The sequence below is a fragment of the Netta rufina genome (genome assembly GCF_964035555.1).
Source record: "Netta rufina genome assembly, chromosome: 1".
In the NCBI taxonomy this organism is placed as follows: domain Eukaryota; kingdom Metazoa; phylum Chordata; class Aves; order Anseriformes; family Anatidae; genus Netta; species Netta rufina.
In genome coordinates this window covers 29,960,122-29,980,863 of record NC_140123.1, presented here as the reverse complement: position 1 = coordinate 29,980,863, position 20,742 = coordinate 29,960,122, and the positions used below count along the sequence as shown (strand labels likewise).

At 37.7% G+C, this 20,742-nt stretch overlaps 1 protein-coding gene across 1 annotated transcript in view; it reads left to right on the top strand.

The window, feature by feature from the left end:
• Positions 1 to 20,742, top strand: part of LRCH1 (leucine rich repeats and calponin homology domain containing 1) — a gene marked incomplete at its 5' end in the record, with an annotated part of 116,051 nt that overhangs the window by 44,890 nt on the left and 50,419 nt on the right. The window contains 2 exons of the mRNA XM_084296715.1: positions 11,338 to 11,482; positions 15,583 to 15,709. Of these exons, the coding sequence (XP_084152841.1) occupies positions 11,338 to 11,482; positions 15,583 to 15,709 (272 nt within the window). The remainder of the gene's footprint in view (positions 1 to 11,337; positions 11,483 to 15,582; positions 15,710 to 20,742) is intronic.

The window sequence follows — 20,742 nt, the reverse complement described above, 5'->3', positions numbered from 1 at the left end:
CAAATCTTAAAAGTCTAATTTTATCCTGAGGCTGCATCAGAAGATGTATTTCAGCAGGGACTAGGAATTCTTAATAATGTTACACATGGCACTGGTGTAACACAATCCTCATGTAAAGGATTACGTCCTGTTCCTGTTCAAAGCAGATGAGCTTAGGCTGAAACAGGTGCAGAAGAGGTCTGCTTGGATGGTCAGGAGAACTGTAACGAGAGGAAACTGGAAGAATCTGGCTTGTTTAGTCTTGGGGAAGAATGACTGGGAGAAGGTATTATTCTCACAAATATACCAAGGGAGAAAAGACTGTGGGAGGATATTAAGAGGACAAGCTTGGTGTAAGAATTAGTGGGTATCAACTGATAACAAATACATTTTTACTGAGAGTTAAAGGATCGTGTGAACATGGGTTCTGAGCCAACTTTCCATCAAGGTAGCAAGGATAATAAAGCTGCTTTTGAGATGAATTGATTCTTTATTCAGGTGCTGCTGTTAATTATTGCAGAAAGTTGGTGTGATTTCAGCAGAAAACCCAGTGTTTTCCCTTTGAAAGATGGCAGGCATTCTGCATAATTGGTGAATTCAAGGTTGTTGGCAAGATCAGGTAGTATCTATTTGCTTAATTTACTTTGTAAGGGAGTCCTGTGGTATATCCTTAGTCTTGCATATTCATGTGGACAGTTACACAGAAAGAAAAACCTTGTATGCAAGGCACTGGAGAGAGCTACATGAGGATTTGGTATCTGCAGATGATTCTGGCAGAAGACTTCAGGTGTAATGTGTAGCACACTTTGATAGAATATACCTAAGTTTACTTAAATATATCTAATTCTGGCATTTTAAAAATTGTAAGATGCTTGCTTTGCAAACCTCAACTGACCTTTTAAAAAAGTTTTGCCAATCTTTTAACATCCATTTGTTAAAAAGGCATGGTGTATTGTAGGTATTTCTGTTCTCAGCCAGCAGTTAAAATTAGCTTTCTGTGAAATCCAATACTGTTGTATACAGATCCTAGATGGACTGCAGGTAATTTATAGCTCAGCAGTTGTGCAGGGTCTTGCACAGCGTATGGATCTGTTGTGATAACGTAGCCCCTTTTTGAGTAGCACCTCCAGTAGATCTGCAGGTGATGCTGCCAGAGGGCTCAGCACAAGCCACATGAGAAGCTTTTCATGTTAAAGCTGATTTTCTGCTATCTGGATCAATCTTGAATAAACAAATTTCAAAGGTGAGGCTTTTCATTAAGAAAGCATATGGAACACTGGGGGGTGTGTGGTAATGCCATCTCTTCAGGGAAACAATTGCTAGTTGAACACTTACCCTGTCTAGATAATCAGAGCCTTTTTTTCTTTTCAGAAACAAAATGTATTTAGAATTGCATATTTGCTGGTGTATCTCTTTAGGGTTCTTCCCAAAGGAACAAATTTCCTACCCAAATCATGGAAGAGGCAGGGGAAGAGAGCAAGCGAGCCAGAGCTGCCAAGTCTGTGCGTTCGTCAGTCACAAAGAGTTACATTATTGAGTTGAAAATACCCCATTTTGCAAGAAGTCCTAATTAAAATTCTAGCAGTTCTTGTGAACTCTTTAAACATTTATTTATTCATCTGTAGAGTGTAAAAAAAAAAAAAAGCTGAATTGGGAGTAAGTTAGGAATATTTTTGTTCTGCAGAAAAGAAATTGTAATCTGAGCAGAAGGCCGTGCAATTCTTGAATTAAAACCACAGTTGTCTCACTCGGTGCATCCTCTTCTTACTGGGCATGATGAGGTGACTTGACACTTAAATCCTGAAGCAGGAAAATGCATTTCCTAGCAGTGAGTGCCCTGATAGTAGTTATAATGTTGTCTGAAAGCTGACAAAATCTACTAAACCACCAGTGGATCGCTCTTACCTACCTTTATACTAACAAACTTATGGACTTATTGTTCAGTTAAAAAAAAAAAATACAGTTGCTAAATCAGCTATTTTGGGGCTTGCAGTTAAAAGTATTAGCTATTGAATCAGTTCTGGAGTGCATTAATGATGTGGAAATGGAGTTGACTCAAAATTGCAGACTTAGAGGTCAAGTCATCAATGGAAATTAGCCACTGTGGAATAGCAGTGCTAATATCATTAGGTCCAGCATCCCCGCTGGTGGGAAAAGTGCTGAAAATGAACATTTCAGCTCACAGTAATGATTTTAAAATGTATATGCTGGATAAAGAAACCAAACCCACAAGTCCTTAAAATATCTTTCACTTCCTACTGAAAAGGTTGAAAGTGAAGTCCCCAGACCTCCAAGTTGTGGTCATGAAGCTTTCAGTCAGATTCCTCTTTTCACAGAAGCTGACCTGGTTGTTTGACCAGGTTCGGAGTTTTTTGCAGGAAAGTTTTTATTTTATTTTATTTTTTATTTTTATTCTTGACCCCAGTTGTTTCACTGAAACATTATTGTTTTATTAGCATGAAGAAAGGAGAGGGAATAAAATGTTTTCTTGTGTAACAGCAGTGTGCACTGCAGTTCCTGGACTTTTTAAAGCTAGGGTGCACAGGCTCTACTTCTGTGATAACAAAGGGGAATAATGCTGTCCATCTGTGCTTCATGGGACTTATCCACCCACCTATAGGTTCTCCTTTTGGGCCTGAATAAACTATCTTTTGTAGCTTCTTCAGGGTTGAACCTCAAGTAGGTAGTTCCTTCTTTCTTGTTTTAATTGTTGATTGTGCGTGGGGGGAGAACTAACACTTTCCTGTCCCCTGCTTTATATACAGCCTGTTCGGTGCCAACCTTAACCTGTTGTAACCACGTTGAGAACGTTTCTTGTAGAAGCAAACAAGAAGATGCAAGGTGACACATCCATAAAAGCGAAGTGGAATAGTTGCCTCGTGTGTTTTAGAAGATGGTCTGTGATCCAACCCCCACAATTGAGATAAACCGGAAGGAAACGTGTTTTGTCCCTTCAAAATACCCATTGCCATGCAGTTGTTTCATACCAAGAGCACTGAGGTTTACCTGTGGCTGGAGACTGACCCATACACTGCTATTAATTCCTGCTGGTGTATTCCCACCTGTGTCCCCCAGCAAGTGTTGTGGCAAGTATGGGATTGGTTTTGCTTGCCTTTTACAGGCACTAAACTGTTTATAAGTAGTGTGTGTACCCATGCAGACTTCTTGCAGTCTGTGTATCTCATGTTAGATTACAGTTCCAGTGTAAACCATGACTTGTTAAAACAAGCAGAAGAAAGTTATCTGTCAAGCCCAACCCATACCCTGGCTGACAGACAGCACTGCTGCATGAGATGGGAGATAGGATTTTTGTTTTCTCCTAAATAGGCAAGGTTCTTCAGATTTTTATTTTATTTTTTTTTTTAAATTTAAGGAAAAATAGAAGGTTGCAAAACATCTTAAAAAGAATCATACAAACACTTCTATGGGATAGGTGTCTTGATACAAAACTTAGAGGTTTACAGTACTGGTGATTCCAGGTAGGTTATTTTTAGCTTGTTCTTTTTTTTTTTTTTTTTTTTTAAAGAGAGAGTGCTGATTTTGCTTTCAGTGCAAGAAGTCCTTTCTTTTTTCTTTTTTCTTTTTTTTTTTTTAATCTAGGAGTAGCCACCTCGTGTTGGTTATTTACTAGAATCTAATTTGTAGTTTGCTCCAGGATTTTCTTTCTCAGAATCTCAGTCTCTGGCAGTGTCTTCATAAATTCCTGGTTTGATTAGGTAGCTGAAGTATTTCTTAGCCGTTTCTTCCAGTTTTTCAAGTGTTGTACCTCCTGTCTAATAGCTGCTTAATTAGCTGATTGTTTAAGGATGTGCTAATAGTACAAATAAGCATTTATGGTACCAAACAGCTTTCTGTTGATAAATTGCTACAAAAATGATGATGTGCTGATTCAAACACCATTGCGGGGTGTATGTGAGTAATGTAGGTAAGGCAGATTAACCCTGGCATCTGTGGGAGATGTGCAGACAGAAGAGGAAGTGATTAGATGAGTAATGCTCTGCTTTCCCCGTTACTGTAAATTAACATCAGGTAGCTCTTCCATATCTTTGTCTACAAGCCTTTGATATACCCAAAGATCAAAGAACTTTTGTTCACTTGCCTGTTCGCAGCAAATTCTCTAACAGAATGTGACACGGTTCAAGTATAAAAATGAATTAAAAATAAACATATCTGTATTTTAGTCTGTCAGGTGTGGAAAATAATGGCCTTCATAGTGCAGGCAAGCGAATGGCTTCACAGAAATTGGGTATGGGCTCGCTTCTAGCAGGTGGGAAATGTGAGGAAAGCCCTCTTTGAATAGTCACAGGGGCAGATAATGTGTAGCATAAGTGGGACCCTCTTTTGCAGCATCAGGAAAAATAATGATAATAGCCATTAAAACTGAGAACGAAGTGAAATCCTGTTACATTTCATTCAGCTTGTTCTTTCTAGTAGTGTTATATGTGGGCTGGAGAAAGTTGTAGACTTCTAGGACAGATTTTTGCTGGTTTTGAGTGCATCATTGGGAATTTCCCAGTGGAAGGTGTTGGCTTACAAAGGAAGCAGATTTAAGAAAGGAGATCTCTGTGACTGAGATGACAGGTTTGTAATAGAAGGCACTAGAGTAAGTCCTTGCAGGGATCTGCTACCATTTTAGGGATGTGGTATTATAATATTTAATTAAATTCACATTTCTGTTTCAGATTTTTCTTCTCCAGTAGGTGGGATTAGTGGCTTGTCTGAAAGGAGTTGTGTGATTGCGTACACACACAATTTGCAGCTCTTTGAAGTTGATGGAAGCTGTGGTCATTGTTCTTCTTCCAGAAAAGAGCTTCAGAATCCAAGTTTTACACCTCTGTGAAGTCTAATGTTATCTGGAAGTCCCCGTACAACTGAAATATTTGGTAGATTACAGATGTTCAGATGGCTAGTGCATGATGCAAACACTTGAGTTTTGTTCTTCCAGTGCTCTCCATTCACCAACCTCCTTTAAAACAAATGAAGAAAGAGCAGGTTCTTCAAGCTTTTAAACTGAGCAAACATTCCTTGTTACTGCTACTGTGTCTGAGAAAACAGCTGAAATATTTAAGTCCAGCTGAGGCTAATTAGTACAATCATGGAATGATAAATCCATTGATGCTTCTCAGGGCTGGCTGTTTATTAAGGAGTGTGAAAATTAATGGCTTGCATCCTCTCCGGTGCGGAAGGCGTGGGAGAAGGAGGAATGCTTCATGGCCCAGGAACTGAGTTTCATACCATGTTATTAAAGGTCATTCTGTTGACGGAAGGTGTTTGCTGGCTGGCATTTTTTCTCTCTTGAGGTACGGGTGTTTGGGTCCCAAATGTGTTAACACCTTCACAGGGATCCGCAGGAAGGACCCAGTGGTTATGGAACACAGGAACCATATTTTTTTTGCCAATCTTAACCCTAAACTGTTGTCCTAATGATGAAGAAATACCAGATAAAGCAGAAACGTAAATGCTTTATGTTGCTGCCTAAAGCCAGGTGTGCTGGGCAGTACGGTAAGTACGATAATGAGGCAGACTGCTGTAACCTCCTCTTTCTTCGTCCTGGCTTGTGATGCTCTACTGAGGGCATCTCTTACAGAAAATTTTCCTTTGCCTCCTTTGAATTGGAGCGTGCCACAGCACTAACAATGAGAATATGCTTCAACACACCTGTCAGCAAGTTATTGCTACCCTTTTTCTCTCCCCTTCCCTCACCCCTGAAGTTTTTGCTCAGGTTTAGCTTCTGGGAGAGCTGTTGGATTGTTTCAGGGCAGTCAGCGTGCTACCTGAAAAGAATTGTAGGATTGCACTTGGCTTACATTTGCTCTACTGGGTGGTTACAGGGCACAGTGGTAAAGCAAGCCCTATATTCCCTAATGGTGTGGCGGATGAAATACAGTGGAGTGGCAGGTGAGGGTCTCTGAGGAGGAATGATTGAGTTTGTAAGCATCGTCTTTGTTGAGTCTATCATCTGACGTTAATTGAGAGACATTTTAAGGCTGCTCTTGCCTTAAATAGGCCAAGTGCAGCTACTGCTGTAACTACAGAGAGCTCGCAGATACCTCAGGTTGTTGCATCGACTGAAGGAAGCTTGAAGGAAACGCTTCAACGTGACTATTTCAGAAGGGTTGGTTTTGTTGTGTGTGTTTTTTCTCAACCTCCTTAGTATTTGTGTTTGTTTCTTCGACCTCCATTGTATTTGTTTCCTGCAGTTGTGACAAACTCATTTGTTACACTCTGAAAACCCTTGCGAGAAATAATAGGTCCACAGAAACGTCAGGGGCTTGTAAGGCTTTGCATAGGTGTCTTCCTATTTCTGCCCTTTTCATTCCTTATCGATGGTCTCGAGAAACCCTGCTACAGGGTGTTTGCCAAGTCTGAGATCAGGACTCCCTCTTGTGGTACCAGCTCTGCCAGGCTCACAATGTGGTTCTTTCTCAGTGTTGGTTTCCTTCGCTCCTGTTCCTACTGCCTCTAAAAGCCTTGATTTAGGGCCTCGTTGGTGACTGGCGGATGTATGATTATATTACAATTGCTACATTTAGTACGTACTAAATTGAGTTCATTGTGATCAAAGATAACACTGATAAAGTAGAGCTGCGTGTTTTGTATCCCTACAGTTAGCTCTTGAATTTGCCCATGTATTTTAATGTTATGTCAAGATGTGGAATAGGGAATAATTGCAGAACTCATCCACACAGCTGCCAAGAAGAAACACTTGATATATTAAATCTTAGCAATAGTAAGGAAAGTTGATACAAAAGCACATCAATGTTCACTTTGGTTTTGCTTTAAGGGGCATTCTCTGTCTTCTCTTATTTCTTCTTCTGTCTGCTAAATAACTTGAGCAAACACGTCTCTTAGTTAAGAAATGCCATGCGCTCATTGTGCTGTAATTATCACGAACAAACCAGAATGCATTAGGCAGCAGAGGTCTCCGCTCCCACTTTGTTGTGAGTGTGGCATCACTGGCAGTGGGAGTTGCTGGCTGCACGTCCAGGACATTATTCATCAATGCTCTCTGCCAGATAGAGTCAAGTAAGTGGGACAAGGTGTGCTGCTCTGCTGAGTAACAGCAAGTTGTAGGGCATCTGTTAGAGGTATACTGCATTTTGTTAGTTGTGAAAACACTAACATAAATATATATGACTTTGGGACAACCATTTAGGTGGAGGAAAAAAGGAGTAAAAACTAGAAGGAAGCAATTGCTTGCTACAAAGCATTGGCTATTTGATTCTGAGGGGCAGAGAAGACCACTTGCCTTCTCTGCTAAGGCAAGTATACTTGGGATGCAGAGCTGCTGAAGGTCTGAAGTGCTTTTAAATACTTATTTCAGAAGTCGGTTGAGGTACAGTACCATCAGTTTGTGGCTTCAATTATCAGCTAGCTAATGTGGAAACACAGGCCTCCTAAAAGCCAGATAAAAATATGGGTGACAGCATAATTCCATACAGCTGTGTCATATGTCATGAAATGAGAGTTGAACTTACTGGTTTTCTAGGCTCTCACAGAGAATTGCCTGAATTCTTTGTCAGGTCCAATTCAGACCTCTCATGTGAATACCTTGAATGGTAATTTAGTACAAATGCAAATACCTTCTTCAAAGTAATTATTGGTTTTTCTTCTGCAAATGCTAAAGATTACAAAAATAGGAACTTGGTGGGCCACAGTAAGTTTGTTTCGGTGACTTTTTACCATGCAATTTCTTGATTTGCAAACTTGTTTCTAATAGAGAGATTTCTTCTGTTTCACATGTGTGCATATATATATTTTCCTGTTCAATTGATATACTCTTAAGTCCAACTTCTGCCTTTTGTAGGCTTATTTTTATAAATGTAGATTTATGAGTTTCTCTATAACCCGATTTTTTAAAATAAACTGCATTTATTAAAATTCTTAGCAAAGATTTGTGCATGTGTAGTGCATATGCATATTCATTTAATGAACTACAGGTCTTAAATTTTTAATTTGGTTAGCTTGTCTGTGAATAGTCTAAAAATTTTACTTAATAACTGGAAGGTAGGAAGGAAAGTGGGAGGGTTTTTGAAACCTTACTGAAAGAAATGTAATGGTACAACTTCTGGTGTTAGCCTGGCTACTTGGTGAATGCAGTTTGGTTTCTGCAGTGGCAGTGTGGTTTATGCTCGGTATGTATGCTCTGTATGTATGGTTGGTTTAAATGCTGTTTGGGGTGTTGGTAATCAGCTTGTAGACTGCCATCACAACAGTGGTAGGCAGCAGTGGGATTTCATTGTGGCAGGCGTTTTTGGAGCTGCAGGAATTGGAAAGGTTTGTCCTGAGGATGGATCAGTCATCGCTGCCCAGCAGTATGCCATGCCAGGTACCCAAACACTGCTCAGAGCCTGCTGCTGGTAGGAAATTTCTGCTTTTGTTGTTCACTCCCTGCTAAGGAAGCTCTTGTTTTGGGTAGCTCCTGTCCAGCTTCCAACATAGTAATGCTCTTGTACAAAAACAGTGCCATTGCTCCAGAATTGTGCTGATTCTTCAAAAGATCGGGCTTCCATCTCATATTTTTCTAAGCTGGCTTGCTTACTTTGCATTCCGTTCTTTATTTTGGAGTTTTAACGAACTTGTTCTTGGCAGTATAAAATGGGATTAAGCCAGATTCAGTCTGAAATGCCTTTGTGGCATAAATAATGAATGAATAGTGTATTCCATTTAAAACACAGAAAGCTTGCTCTGGTGCCCTCCCCGCCACCGGGATGTTTGCTTGTGTTCGTGCTGCCTGCTTCACAACAGAATTACAGGAAACAGTTACCTCAGGTTAAGCTCATATATAGTTCCTTAGTAACCCTAAAATGGTGTTTCTGCCGTAATGGATTTGTTTCTTTGTTAGATCTCCTATGTATTAAAGGCGATAATCAATCAGTTAAAAGGCTAAACTCTATCAAACCCTACCTCTCTATTCCTTTCTATTTCTGTAACAAAGTTAGTCTCTGCAGTAACTTCATTATTTTTAATTGCCCTGAGGCACTATTTTTCAAATTAATGATTTAACAAATGTTTTATTCTAGAACTTAAATATCAGAATATGCACAAAGTGTATGTACAGGTTGTCAGGTGCAGTAATGAAACAAGGTACAAAAGTACTTTGGTATAAGTAATATCAAAATAATTATGTAACTTTCAGAGGTTTCTGTATGTGTTTGCATATATGAGGTACAGTATGAAGCTGATATGCAGACTGTTCTCCTTACTGTTGAGTTTTTAAGGCATGCACTTTTCATTACAGATTTTTTAGAGGCATCTGAAAGCTGCTAGGCTTTCTTTACAGCTGCATCATGTTTGGAGGTTTACATTCATTCTGTGATTGAATAAAAGCCATCCTTTCTTTTGTCCTCTTTTTTTTTTTTTTTTTTTTTTTTTTTTTTTTTTTTTTTTTGCCCTTCATCCATTTGATCAGGAAAGTCTGTTTTTTGGCCAAAAAAAAAAAATCATTTAAAAAATAATGGTATCATACTCATTCCATTCCTGTACCCTATTTCTCAGAGATGGTCAGATTTGGTATTTGATACATCTTAAATAAAAATAAAATTAATTATGTTAGCAAACCTCTGCTTTTTAAGTTACACTGTATAAAATAAAACACACAGTTTTGATTCTTCTGCTTTATGTGGATAGAACTTCTTAACATTATTTAGGAAGCAGCAGTAGATATAACTGTTGAAATGATCGTAATCTTTGATAACTAGACAATAATAAATAATTGACTTCCATTGTTGGAAGTTAATTGAATTCCTTTGTTGTATACATGTTGTGTCCAATAACCCTCTGTCCTGAGGGTAACAGGGAGGATTTTCTGTTATCATCCGTGGCTTCTTTGTTTTGTCCTTCTTCAGATTACCATAACTAAAGCCCTTGAGAACTGGGGATAACAATAAAAACAATTAAAGAAAGAAAAGATAGTATTAAAATAGCAAGAAATGATTTTAGATCATTGAGCTTGTGATGCCTCTTAGAGACACGGGCTGGATTTCGTTGCCGTTCCGCTCCTCTGAGGTACTGGAATTTTCCACAGCTAAGTGGCATGTGGTGGCATGGTCCCTTTTACTCCGTGTGAAGGTCAACGAGAGCAGGCCTAAAGCTGGGGTCCAAGTGATAGATAGCCTGCTGTCCTAACAGCGTGGGGAGTAGCAACATTTCTGTTTTAACCAAACTGTGTGTGTGTGTCACTGTGGAAGGAGCAGATCAAGGCCCAGGGGTCACTCTCCACCTGCCGCCCAGGCCCACGGAGAGGCCTAGGGCTGAGTTTCGGTTCCCTCTTCCCAACCTTCCTGCCCCTTCCCCACTGCGTGAGGAAATGAGAGAGGTGATGCTGGGATGTCACCGCAGAAGCTCCTTTTAAAAAAAAAAAGGGGAAGGTTTTTTTTCAAGTTGAATTGTGGAATCTCAAGGTGAATAATTTTGGCTAAGGTGCCCAGTTCAACCACGTTGCCATCTGAGTCAGCAGGGCTGCACTCCCTTAGTTCCCTCCTTGGCCATTGCTGTCATCCTGGTCAGGTTTGGAATAGAGACCAGCTTTGTGGTGGCAGCAATGAAATGGAGCAAGGTGGAGGCTGACAAGGGGAATTGAGAGTGCTGAAGTTCAGCTTGCATTGCAGGAGACAGGAACAAAACCAAAAATGATAAAAACCTTCCTACTGGTGATGCTTTTGAGCTCAAGCCATGCCTCTATGCAGCAAGCTGAGCCTGACATGGCAAAGAAAGTTAAGATCTTCAGGTTTTTGACAATTTTTTCACAAAAGCAAAACCACTTCATGATCCTATAGGGAGAGGTCAGATCATTGGCACTATGGAAATATATCCACTGAACTTTGGTTGGTTTTCCCATCTTGCAGTCTACGACAGTCAGCTTCAGATAAGTATTGTAGGATCAGGGAGGAGGCTTAACCAGCAGCAGCAAAGATGTGAAATCATCAAGTTGCATTTTCCTCATATCCTTTCTCTCAAACACCTGCCAAACTCCTTTAAAAAGAAACTAGAGATACAGTTGTTTTTTGCTTTTATCTAAATGCTATCATTTGCACATAACTATCTGTATTGGTCTTGAGATATATGAGCTTCACTTGGTTGTGGATTCAGGTATTTTCTCAGTGTATTGAGGCCTGCAAGTAATTATTTTTTATTAGACCGAATAACTTTTAATTGAATTTTTGCTTTTTATACAGTCTGTTCCATTTTCTTCATTTTAAAAGTTAAGATTAGTTTTATTTTGTATAATAAAGCACTGGCTTAACTTGCTGTCTGACTGTAGGATTACATTTATTCACTTTTTTTAATAATTACAGTTTGTTCAAAGTAGTATTTCTGATGGTTCAAAAAAAGTATCTTCTCTTTCTCTCTTTATAGATCTATCCAAGAACAGATTAACGGAGGTTCCTACGGAGTTGTGCCATTTTGTGTCACTGGAAACACTAAATCTATACCACAATTGTATTAAAGTTATACCAGATGCAATAGTGAACTTACAAATGCTAACTTACTTAAATTTGAGGTAAGTTTAAATTTACCATATTTTTTTTTTTTTATTTGCAAATGCGTAAAGACTTGTTTGTCGGCACTTTGTGTTCCTGGAACAATTGACTACATTTTTCATTTTATTGCAAGCAGTAATGCAAAAATTCATTGCCTGTAGATATAGTTCCATATGAAGGCAATGTAAAATCTAAAACTAATTATTTAAGGAATGACAGAGTAACATTAATCCCTTTCTTTCCCTTATTCTAGCAAATTGAGAATGCTAATCGTATCAGCATGGTCAGATTCTTTTCATTCCCTTCTGATGATAAATTTTTTAAAGTTTGGTATGTGTTTTTTTTGTAGTTAGAGAGATGGAGGGACAGAGGATCAATATTTTCCTCATGGGGAATAGAGAGGAAAATCATGATTTTATTACTTATGTCCTCTTATTATGGAAGATACATAATTACTGCCTTTTTTTTAGGAAGAAGGGACAAAGAATTAAGCACCTTTGTTTCTTTTCTGGGAAAGCTGTGTGTGGATGCTAATCCATATTGAGGATTTCTATTGCTTTAAATGCAGTTGAATGCATTATTTTATTTTGAGAGAGGACATGTCAGCACTTTCTCAGCTGGGACAAGGTGTGGAGGTTTGCTTGTAGTTGGATATGTGAAAATTGTAATAGTAAAGATATTACTGTCTTTGAGAATGAGGTTGAACAAGGGGGCAAAGTGGTTCGTGTGCTTTTAAATCCAAGGTATGAAGGCTTGGTCTTCAGTCTTGTAAACACTGAGCATATTTCTCAAGCCCTCCTGTGTTACTGCTGTACTGCAGTTTTGGCTACCATGGAACACTAATTTTGATTTAAAAAACTGAAATAGAATAATGTGTCCTGAGTATTTGCACACATGTAAACAATATGGCACATGTAATTTTGAAGTGGTATTACAGTTGGATACAAAAAAAAAAAAATTAAGACTGGATGAAATCAAGTTTGCTTAAGTCATCTTGGTAAACATGGGAATTAGAGTGAATTTACTCAGTGTATTAATGGAATTTATGTAAAGTGCCACAAATCCAGAATACTTGGAATTGCTATTGTGTATCGCAGTAAATTAGACAACCTAAACAAATGGAAAGTTTTCAAGTTTTACTAGGTAGTTTCTCTCTGCTTAAAATCTCCTTAAATAGTTTTCTTTTGGACACGGCCTTCCCATATATTAGGAAGGCTGACAGTAAGCAGTCTGTAGAAGAGAGAACAATATCCTTGACTTTCTAACCATGTTGCTTCTTGGCAAGAAAACATGATGAATTTAAAATGGATATTTTTATGTGGCACCAGGAGAATATGTATGTTAAATAGAATTAGGAAGTGATGCCAAGAGATGTGTATAGGTTTGGGACCTTGGTGGATACAATTTATGTTTTATTTAAGGGAATTCCTTTTAAACAAATATGACAATTTATTACACACATACACTGGTTATGTGCTTTTCCTTATCTCTCAGTGGATTGCTTCTGAGCTGTGTAAAACTTAAAAAGTAAAAAAAATTGTTATTTTTGTGTGTTTTACCTACTGGGTAGATACATTTGCAGATTCTGGATGTTCTCAATTTGACTTCAGTAGACCTTAAAAATAACTTCTACTCACATTTTGTTATTTTCTTGTGGTGCCAAATCTGCTGTTCAGTGTAACCTTTTCAGATTTTAAGCTTCCTAAAATAAGTAAAAGTAAGTAGTAAAATAAATGTTAGAACAATACCTTCTGGCTAAGGCATTCAGACTTCTGCAGAAAAGACAGAATAAGGCAATGCATATATTATTTTCTTGAGTTACAGGTTTCACAGATCTGATAGTCTGCTTAGGATTCTGGGGAACTCAAAGATTTTGGACAGGGGAAAGGCTTGTGCATTAATATACATTAATTCCATTCCTTGTACAGCCTTCATGGATGAAACAAGGCTTCAATCCGTGTTTAGTTCCACATTTCTGAAATAATGATGTTGTCTTCCTTTTTATATTAACATAACTTTAAGAGAGGCTGGAGGATGTAATCTCTACTGTCTCTTGTCCCATCACCTTGTATGGTACGTTGTGCAGCAGTAACACTTGTAATCTATTTTCACAGATCAGTGATGCGTATTTGTTCTTCGGAGTCTTAGCAGTCATGCAGAAGCTAACTAAAATCGTTGTGAACAGGACACTGCTTTACTGTTCATTGTTTTCTAATGGGTTGATACCCGTAAAAAAAGAAGTTACATTCTATTAAAACTATCAAATTTTCTAGGAGAGGTGGTAGTTAATATGTTATTCTGTTGAGCATAATCAAGTTTCTTCTATCAGTTGACTCACAAATCACAAGTTAATGTTTATAATCATGCAGCATTTGTCATTTTAAGTTCAAGCTTCTTGAGTAATTGTTATTAGAATGAGAGCCTAAATCTCTGGAAAGTTTTTTACCAAAATTTACTTTCCCTTGTGATTCCTCTTCATGAAAATACTATTTATTTATTTATTTATTTTTCAGAAATAAAGTCTGAAATGGCTCATGTTGGAGAGTCATTTATAAATGTTGTATCAATTTTAGAAAAAAGTAAGATTCAGAGATAAAATGGTTCAATGCAAGTCTTGAAAGGAAGTCAACCATTGATGGTTCTAATTTTTTTTGTTGAATTTACCTTATTTTTGCTGAATTTACCTGGGATAATATGATAATATATCTTACGTTGTATTTCCAACAAGAATCATCTTATTCTCTTCTTAACAAATAAATAAATAAACCCTCTGGAAACCTTGGAGGAAGGGAAGTCTTCAAAGGGTCTTGAAGCATATGTTCAAACCTCATATTACAGTAGAAGTGTTAGTAACAAGAATGAATGGGTTAGCCCACTGAGAAGTTTGAGTGTTTAGAAAACATAGAAAACTAAGAAATTATCTGACATTTGTCTAGTCATTTGAAGGATCTGCTGCCTTGCAATCTTATAGTCTAAATGTTGAAATATTTTTGAAACTGATTCCATGTTTATGCTGGTGGTCTTGAGAAATGGTATAAAAGCTTAAATCAAGATAGATTTTTGGATTGTGTCCAAAAAAAGGGTAGCAGCAGACTATAATTGCCACGTAGGCAATTGCTTTAAGAAAAAGGAGGGAAAGAAAGACTGTCTGGATGTGCTGGAAGACAGCTCTTGTTTGTTCAGGAAAGCCTCTGACTGAAAGGTTTGGGCTGATCCTCTTTTGTTGGCCCTACTTCAAGGTGAGAAGTGTATGACATGGTAACTAATACCTTCTCATAGAGATTAGATCCTATGCTCTCCTACAAAAGTCTTATTTTTGCTTGTGACTTAATCGTCTTTAGGATGTAATCATTTGAAACGTTGGCCTCTGAGGTTAGCAGATACCATTTTTAGTTCTATAGGATTGATGCAATATACCATTTGTTTCTTTTTTTCAAATGATAAAGGAAAATATTTTTCAAGGATGTGACTTACAGGTTGAGTCAAAGGACTTTTTGCTTACACTTTTAACACTTAAATGGACTTTCTTTGAGATACAGAAGACATTTATTGTTCTTTGATATACACACCAGCAAAACTAGAAATAAATTTGTCCCTGATATACTGAAAAGCTTAAGATGAGTAAGGTAATCAGAGTATAGTGATATGTAACAGCATATTTTATAAATAGAATTAAATTGAATTGGTGCCTCTCTGCCTTCCCTCACTCAGGAGGGGGATGGGGATAATGTTATGGCTTATATTCATTAACCAATGCACAGGAAATGGACGAGGAGCAAAAAGGGTGCACATTTTTTTCCTCCAGGTTTTGGTTCCTGAGTAAGATAAATTTTCATTGCTAAGTTTGGGATGTCTGGGATGGGGGAGTAGCAACATTTTACGATGTTATTAAACTGTTATAAGATGTTTTTTCCAGAGTGATACTATTCTGCAATACTGTTCTAGTCAGTAATTCAAATATTTTTTGTGTTTTCATAATGATTGCAATTCTAAAATTTGCATTTTATCTGCATTAAATATGACCCATCAAAATGAAGGGGTTTTACAACTCTGTCTTCATGTGAGTAAGAATATTACTGGTGTTCTTAATGGTTGTTTTTCTTTCTTTGTTTTGTTGCAGTCGAAATCAGCTTTCTTCTTTGCCAGCTTGCCTGTGTGGTCTTCCTCTAAAAGTCTTAATTGCAAGTAACAATAAGCTAGGTTCCCTTCCAGAAGAGATAGGTCAGCTAAAACAGTTAATGGAACTGGTATGTTACTGATTTTGTTGATTTTTATTTGTATTTAACTAGAAAGAGTAAAATTCTATTTGGAAAGATATTTGAACAGATACATTATACTATAATGCCAGTTAAATTCTGAATTTCTCAAGTCTATTGAGTAGTAACACAATAAAAGTTTCCTTTATGGTCTTCAGGACCCTTCAGAGCAACACCACTGCCCTTGTTCATTTAAAACTCAGCTTCTAAGTTTTTCTTTGCCAGTTGTACTCACCACGTGCACTGGCTCCTTGTTTTGCTGTCTCAAGTTTCTCTTTTTGGCATCAGTCTCTGCAAAGCTCTCTGCTCCTCTTATACCACCCCGCCTCCTGCTTCCTTTCTCTCTTGCAGTGCTATCTGCTTACCACATTGCATTCCGCTAATGATACTGATCTTATCGGTCTGTTTTCATTTTATTTCACTATTTTTGTCATGCAACCTTGTTTTCCTGGAAAACCTGTCTAAACAAAATGATTATATTCCTCTTGTTTTTCAAAGCTGTCCAACAACTACGGTCTCTGAGTGCAGTATTTAATCCCTAATATATGTTGTCCAATAACTAAGAATCAGAAAATGCAGAAATTATTTGGTACCTTAACTTAAATTTTATGTAACTGCATATTGTTTCTAAAAGTTTGTATGTGGAAATTGTGAAAGCTTCCCTTTCTCCCCTTTCTCTTCCTCTTTTGTATATTGTTAGCCTTCCTGAGGCTCTGAACTCCCTATGGCATGTGTTGTGCCTTCTGGTTGTTTCTGTTCACCTTGACCTTTTAAGATAAAAATTGGCAAACTACTGTTTGATACTGCCAATTTATGCAGAGTAAAACAGTGGTGTGTGAACTTTTTCTTAACTGCTATCATCTCCATTGGTTGCATTTATTTTGCACGTCTTCTAGGTATCTGAAAGTGCTTGTATATCATATTGACATCTTTATAAGAATAATTTCTAAATTCTGTTACAGAAGTTGAGTTGGCCTTGCTTGGGGCCCCAGTGCCACTATGGGTTCCCCGTATATGAAGTGACAACTTTAGGGCTTGTTTTTTTCTTGTATTTGTCTTGTACAGTGCCTTGTGTTTCAGGCTTATACTATTAATTGTAAGTAAACTTAGAGTAAATTGGTTTAGTGGAGGGAAGCAATTACATTTTATTTTCTGGGTTGTACCTGAGCTAAACACTGCCAGGTTTGTGGTGGTGGTGTTTTTTAATAACTTATCAAGTAGTTTAAAATATCTTTTTGTTATGGGTTTAATTATATGACTGAGATGGTTTTGATTGAATTACCTTCCAAAACGTGTTAGGTTGTAGCTTAAAACTGGTTCAGTAAGAGATTATAGCTTCACTTTTATGTGTAATTAAAGCTGAATAGCACTAACGTGCATCCTAATTTTGGGGATTCGGTGGCTGAATAGAATTGTTAGAACTTGAAGAAAGTCTGAATCTAGCTCTCTGTGATTAGAAGAAATAAAATACATGAATAACTATTTTTTTTAAGTAGGCATGCATCTATTCTGATGACCTGGTTACTGAGGTTGATGCTACCATGAGTACTTCATGTATTTCTAGTGAAATAAGTTGTGTTACTTAGCTGGAAATGACTAAACTGCCATGCAGCAAATAGTGGTAGGATTGAGAGCCTGTATCTGTATTGGCATATGTAAGATGATGCAATTTATACAATAAGGTGATCATTGTTCAAGAGCTAATAAGGAAAAAGATGACAAAAATAAAAAGGATTAAGTCATGCTGCAGTTGTTGCACGAAACATTCAGCTGTGTGAGAGCAATGCCAGCCTGAACAGCATGTGGCTTCCAAGCGACACAGCCAGCCAGCCCTTTGGCAGGGCATGCTCTTGTTTGTTTTGGGACGTACACAGCACTGGTGCAAACCTGGCCCAAGGGATCAATCCTGAGTGGTGGCAGACACCAACTGGTTGCATTCAGTTCTTGTGTTACTAGGACTTTGGCAAGCACCCTCAGATTTTCAGTGTTTTCCAGCTTTTCACAGGCTACTTGCAGTAAAATCTGAGTGTATGTAGCAAATGGATGTTTTTATTGCTGTTATTTAACTTTTTGAAACGGATTTTACCTCTGTGGCCTCTCTAGAATGACAAAAACATAGTTCGCTGCAGATTAGGTGAGATATTTCCAGCTAATTCTGCTTCCTTTCTTCTCTTCTTTTTTATTGCATGTTTATACATAGATAAATGTCACAATCATAACATAGAATGACTTACATATTACATGCAGTAAATTTTTATGTATTCTTTTAAATTTTAGTCTTAGGTTCTGCTATGTAGTCAGAGAGTTGTCTTAGAAGCATTAAAATAATGTATGAATTATTCCCCCTCCAGGATATAGTCAAAGTATTTAGAAAATTTGGTTGGGAAACTCATTTACAGCTGCATAACTTGATCATACTTCTACTGTCAGTCAGGAGGATGACTTCAAAATCGGTGTGAAGATACTCTGATACTTACTTTCCATCAAAGAAAGTACTTGGGTAGGGATAGCTCTACGATCGCACCTGAAGCTGTAAGATGTGCAGTAAAGCTCTGCTCTCCTTCCTGTTGGGCAGCATTGCCCTTCTGCACTCTCAGGGGAAGAGCTTTCTCCATCTCTGGAATGCTCCTTTCTGATGTTGGAAGCTTTCAAATCCATCTGCTGGGATTTAGGTCCTTTACCCTGTTCATCAAATCTGGGCCAGCAGCCTGGCCAAGTGGGACGTGCTGCCTTCTGTTTTCTAAAAGGATCCATGTAACATTTTTAACATTCAGTGTGACGTTGTATTTCACAAACTCTGGCGGAATCCACATACTTATTAGAAATAACAGGAGCCTCAAATTTTAAAATGGGTGCAAGGAGGAAGTTTACTCTGATTCAGAAAGTTTGGATAAAATCCCCTATGTCAATAATGTTACAGTGGAGTTAGGTTACTGTATGTGTTTTTCCACTTATATTAGTCTGAATTTTATGATTGTTTAAACTTCACTACAAACAAAGGAAAAATGAAGATCTGGATTTGTTTTCACACCATTGAGCTACATGCCACAGAAACTAATGTTAAATTTCCCTAAGCCTTACATTTTTTTTAATTGTGAGAAATTGTCCGTGTTGTTATGGCAGGAAATAACCAATGAGGACAACACAGCATTCATGCAAGAAGTCTGGCCTTAGCTAATGCTAGCCCCTAGGACCTGAGTAGGTGTTTGAACTTCATTTCAACTGCCTGCAGATGTCCGTGAAGTGAAGTTTCAATTTGCTGGATGTCATGTTGCTCTAAAGGGTTATTAGCCTGAAAATCATAGGCATTTGACTTTGATAGCGTGGCTTCCATTACTGCCAAAGTAATTGGAAAGTTTAAGATAAACACTGTCTCTGTCACATACACACTCACAAAGTCTACTAAGCATAACTGGAAATAATGTTATAGGTCTTTGTTTTCCACAGCTATTCAAAGTAGTACAAAAAAAAGTTGGATTGAAGTGTTATTAGGATCAAGGCTACAACTGTCTCTAGAGCCCTTGTGACTACTGACATGCTGTCATAAGAGATCAGTCACATTGTGGATGTTTTGAGAGATTATAAAAGGACTAGGGTACACTTCCAGACATTTCTTTTGAACTTCGTTTAAAACTGTCTCTTTCCTTGACTTGTTCTGATGTACGTGCAGAAGTGTACTTGATCTAGAGTTTCTCTGCCACAAGGTGACTTCAAATTTAAGTTCTTTGCTCTAAAAAGTACGTATCTAATTATAAACTCATTTAAAGCCTGTAAATTGAAAACAGGACAGTAAAGCTTTAAAAATAAATGATCTGGGAACAGTGCAATTAACAGTGCCGTACTTTGTGACAATTTGGGCAAAAGAAGCACTCATTAAGTGGTATTTTTAAATTCCTTGTCTAAAAGCTAAAATAATTTCCTGACTCTGTTTTGACAAGGGAGGGAAGTTTTGGCAGCACTGAGATTCTGTTACGAGAAGAAACATGTCTGATAAAAAGAGCAGCATTGCCAGATCAGATTTTGCTACTACTGTTGTTTTTTTAACTAGTTTTTAGGATTGCAGGTAGAGAGTTAATGTCATGCTTATGACTAGCGTTAAAGCAGCTGTCTTCAAAGAGATGGCTCAATTCTGACTGACTGAAAAATTGTGTAGCTGAAGAGCTCCCAGGTACTGTATAAATCCCATCATCTGAAACAGTCAAGAGTAGGAGCAAAGAGTCTAGCCTGTTCAGGAAAATTTGGCATTGCCTCACTTAGCTGTCCTCCTAGGAAGCTCTGCTTCCCTTTTTAATGCAGAAATGGAAGCAGAACTGGGACATGGCTCGCATTTACAGGTTACAGGCACATAAGGAGAGGTTTCAATGTCATTTTGATTTCACATTGAATGTAGACAGTTTGGCAGTAGAAGCAGTAGCTAATATGTGAAATCTCTCTTGTTTTAGACTGACTTAATCCAAGAAGTTGTGGGTTTTTAGTACACATTTGTAGCATTTTCAGGTTTTCAGTAGCGTTAAAGTATAATATTATGAGTAGTGTTAATGTGTAGAAACTGTTCCCTTGAAATAATGTTCAGTTGTTTAGCAATACTCACTACTTTGGGCTCAACTCAACTTTACAGCAGTTATTCCTTTAGAAAAGCTGAAATAACTGTCGGTTGCCACCTCATCCAGATTGTTAAACCCCCTTAATTTAGCTGTGACCTGTTTAGAGTCTGTCTAGGTTCTTAAGGGAGTAGCTTTTACAAGAAAATGTTGAATATCTGTATAATACCAAGTAAGACCTGTCCTATTTCATTATGTCCTCCTATTCGATGTGGTAATTGAGTATATGTCTTTTCTGACCAGCATTACTGAAGGTCATTGCTGTTTTCTTTAATTTTGCTTTAATAGTCTATCTAGAAGAACAAGAACCTTAAAAAAAATAATAATTAATAAAATCAGAGCCATACAGTAGCAATTTTACACTTCATCCAAACACTTTTGGTTGTATAATCATGGTAGTAAGTTATCGATATAAGCAAAAGT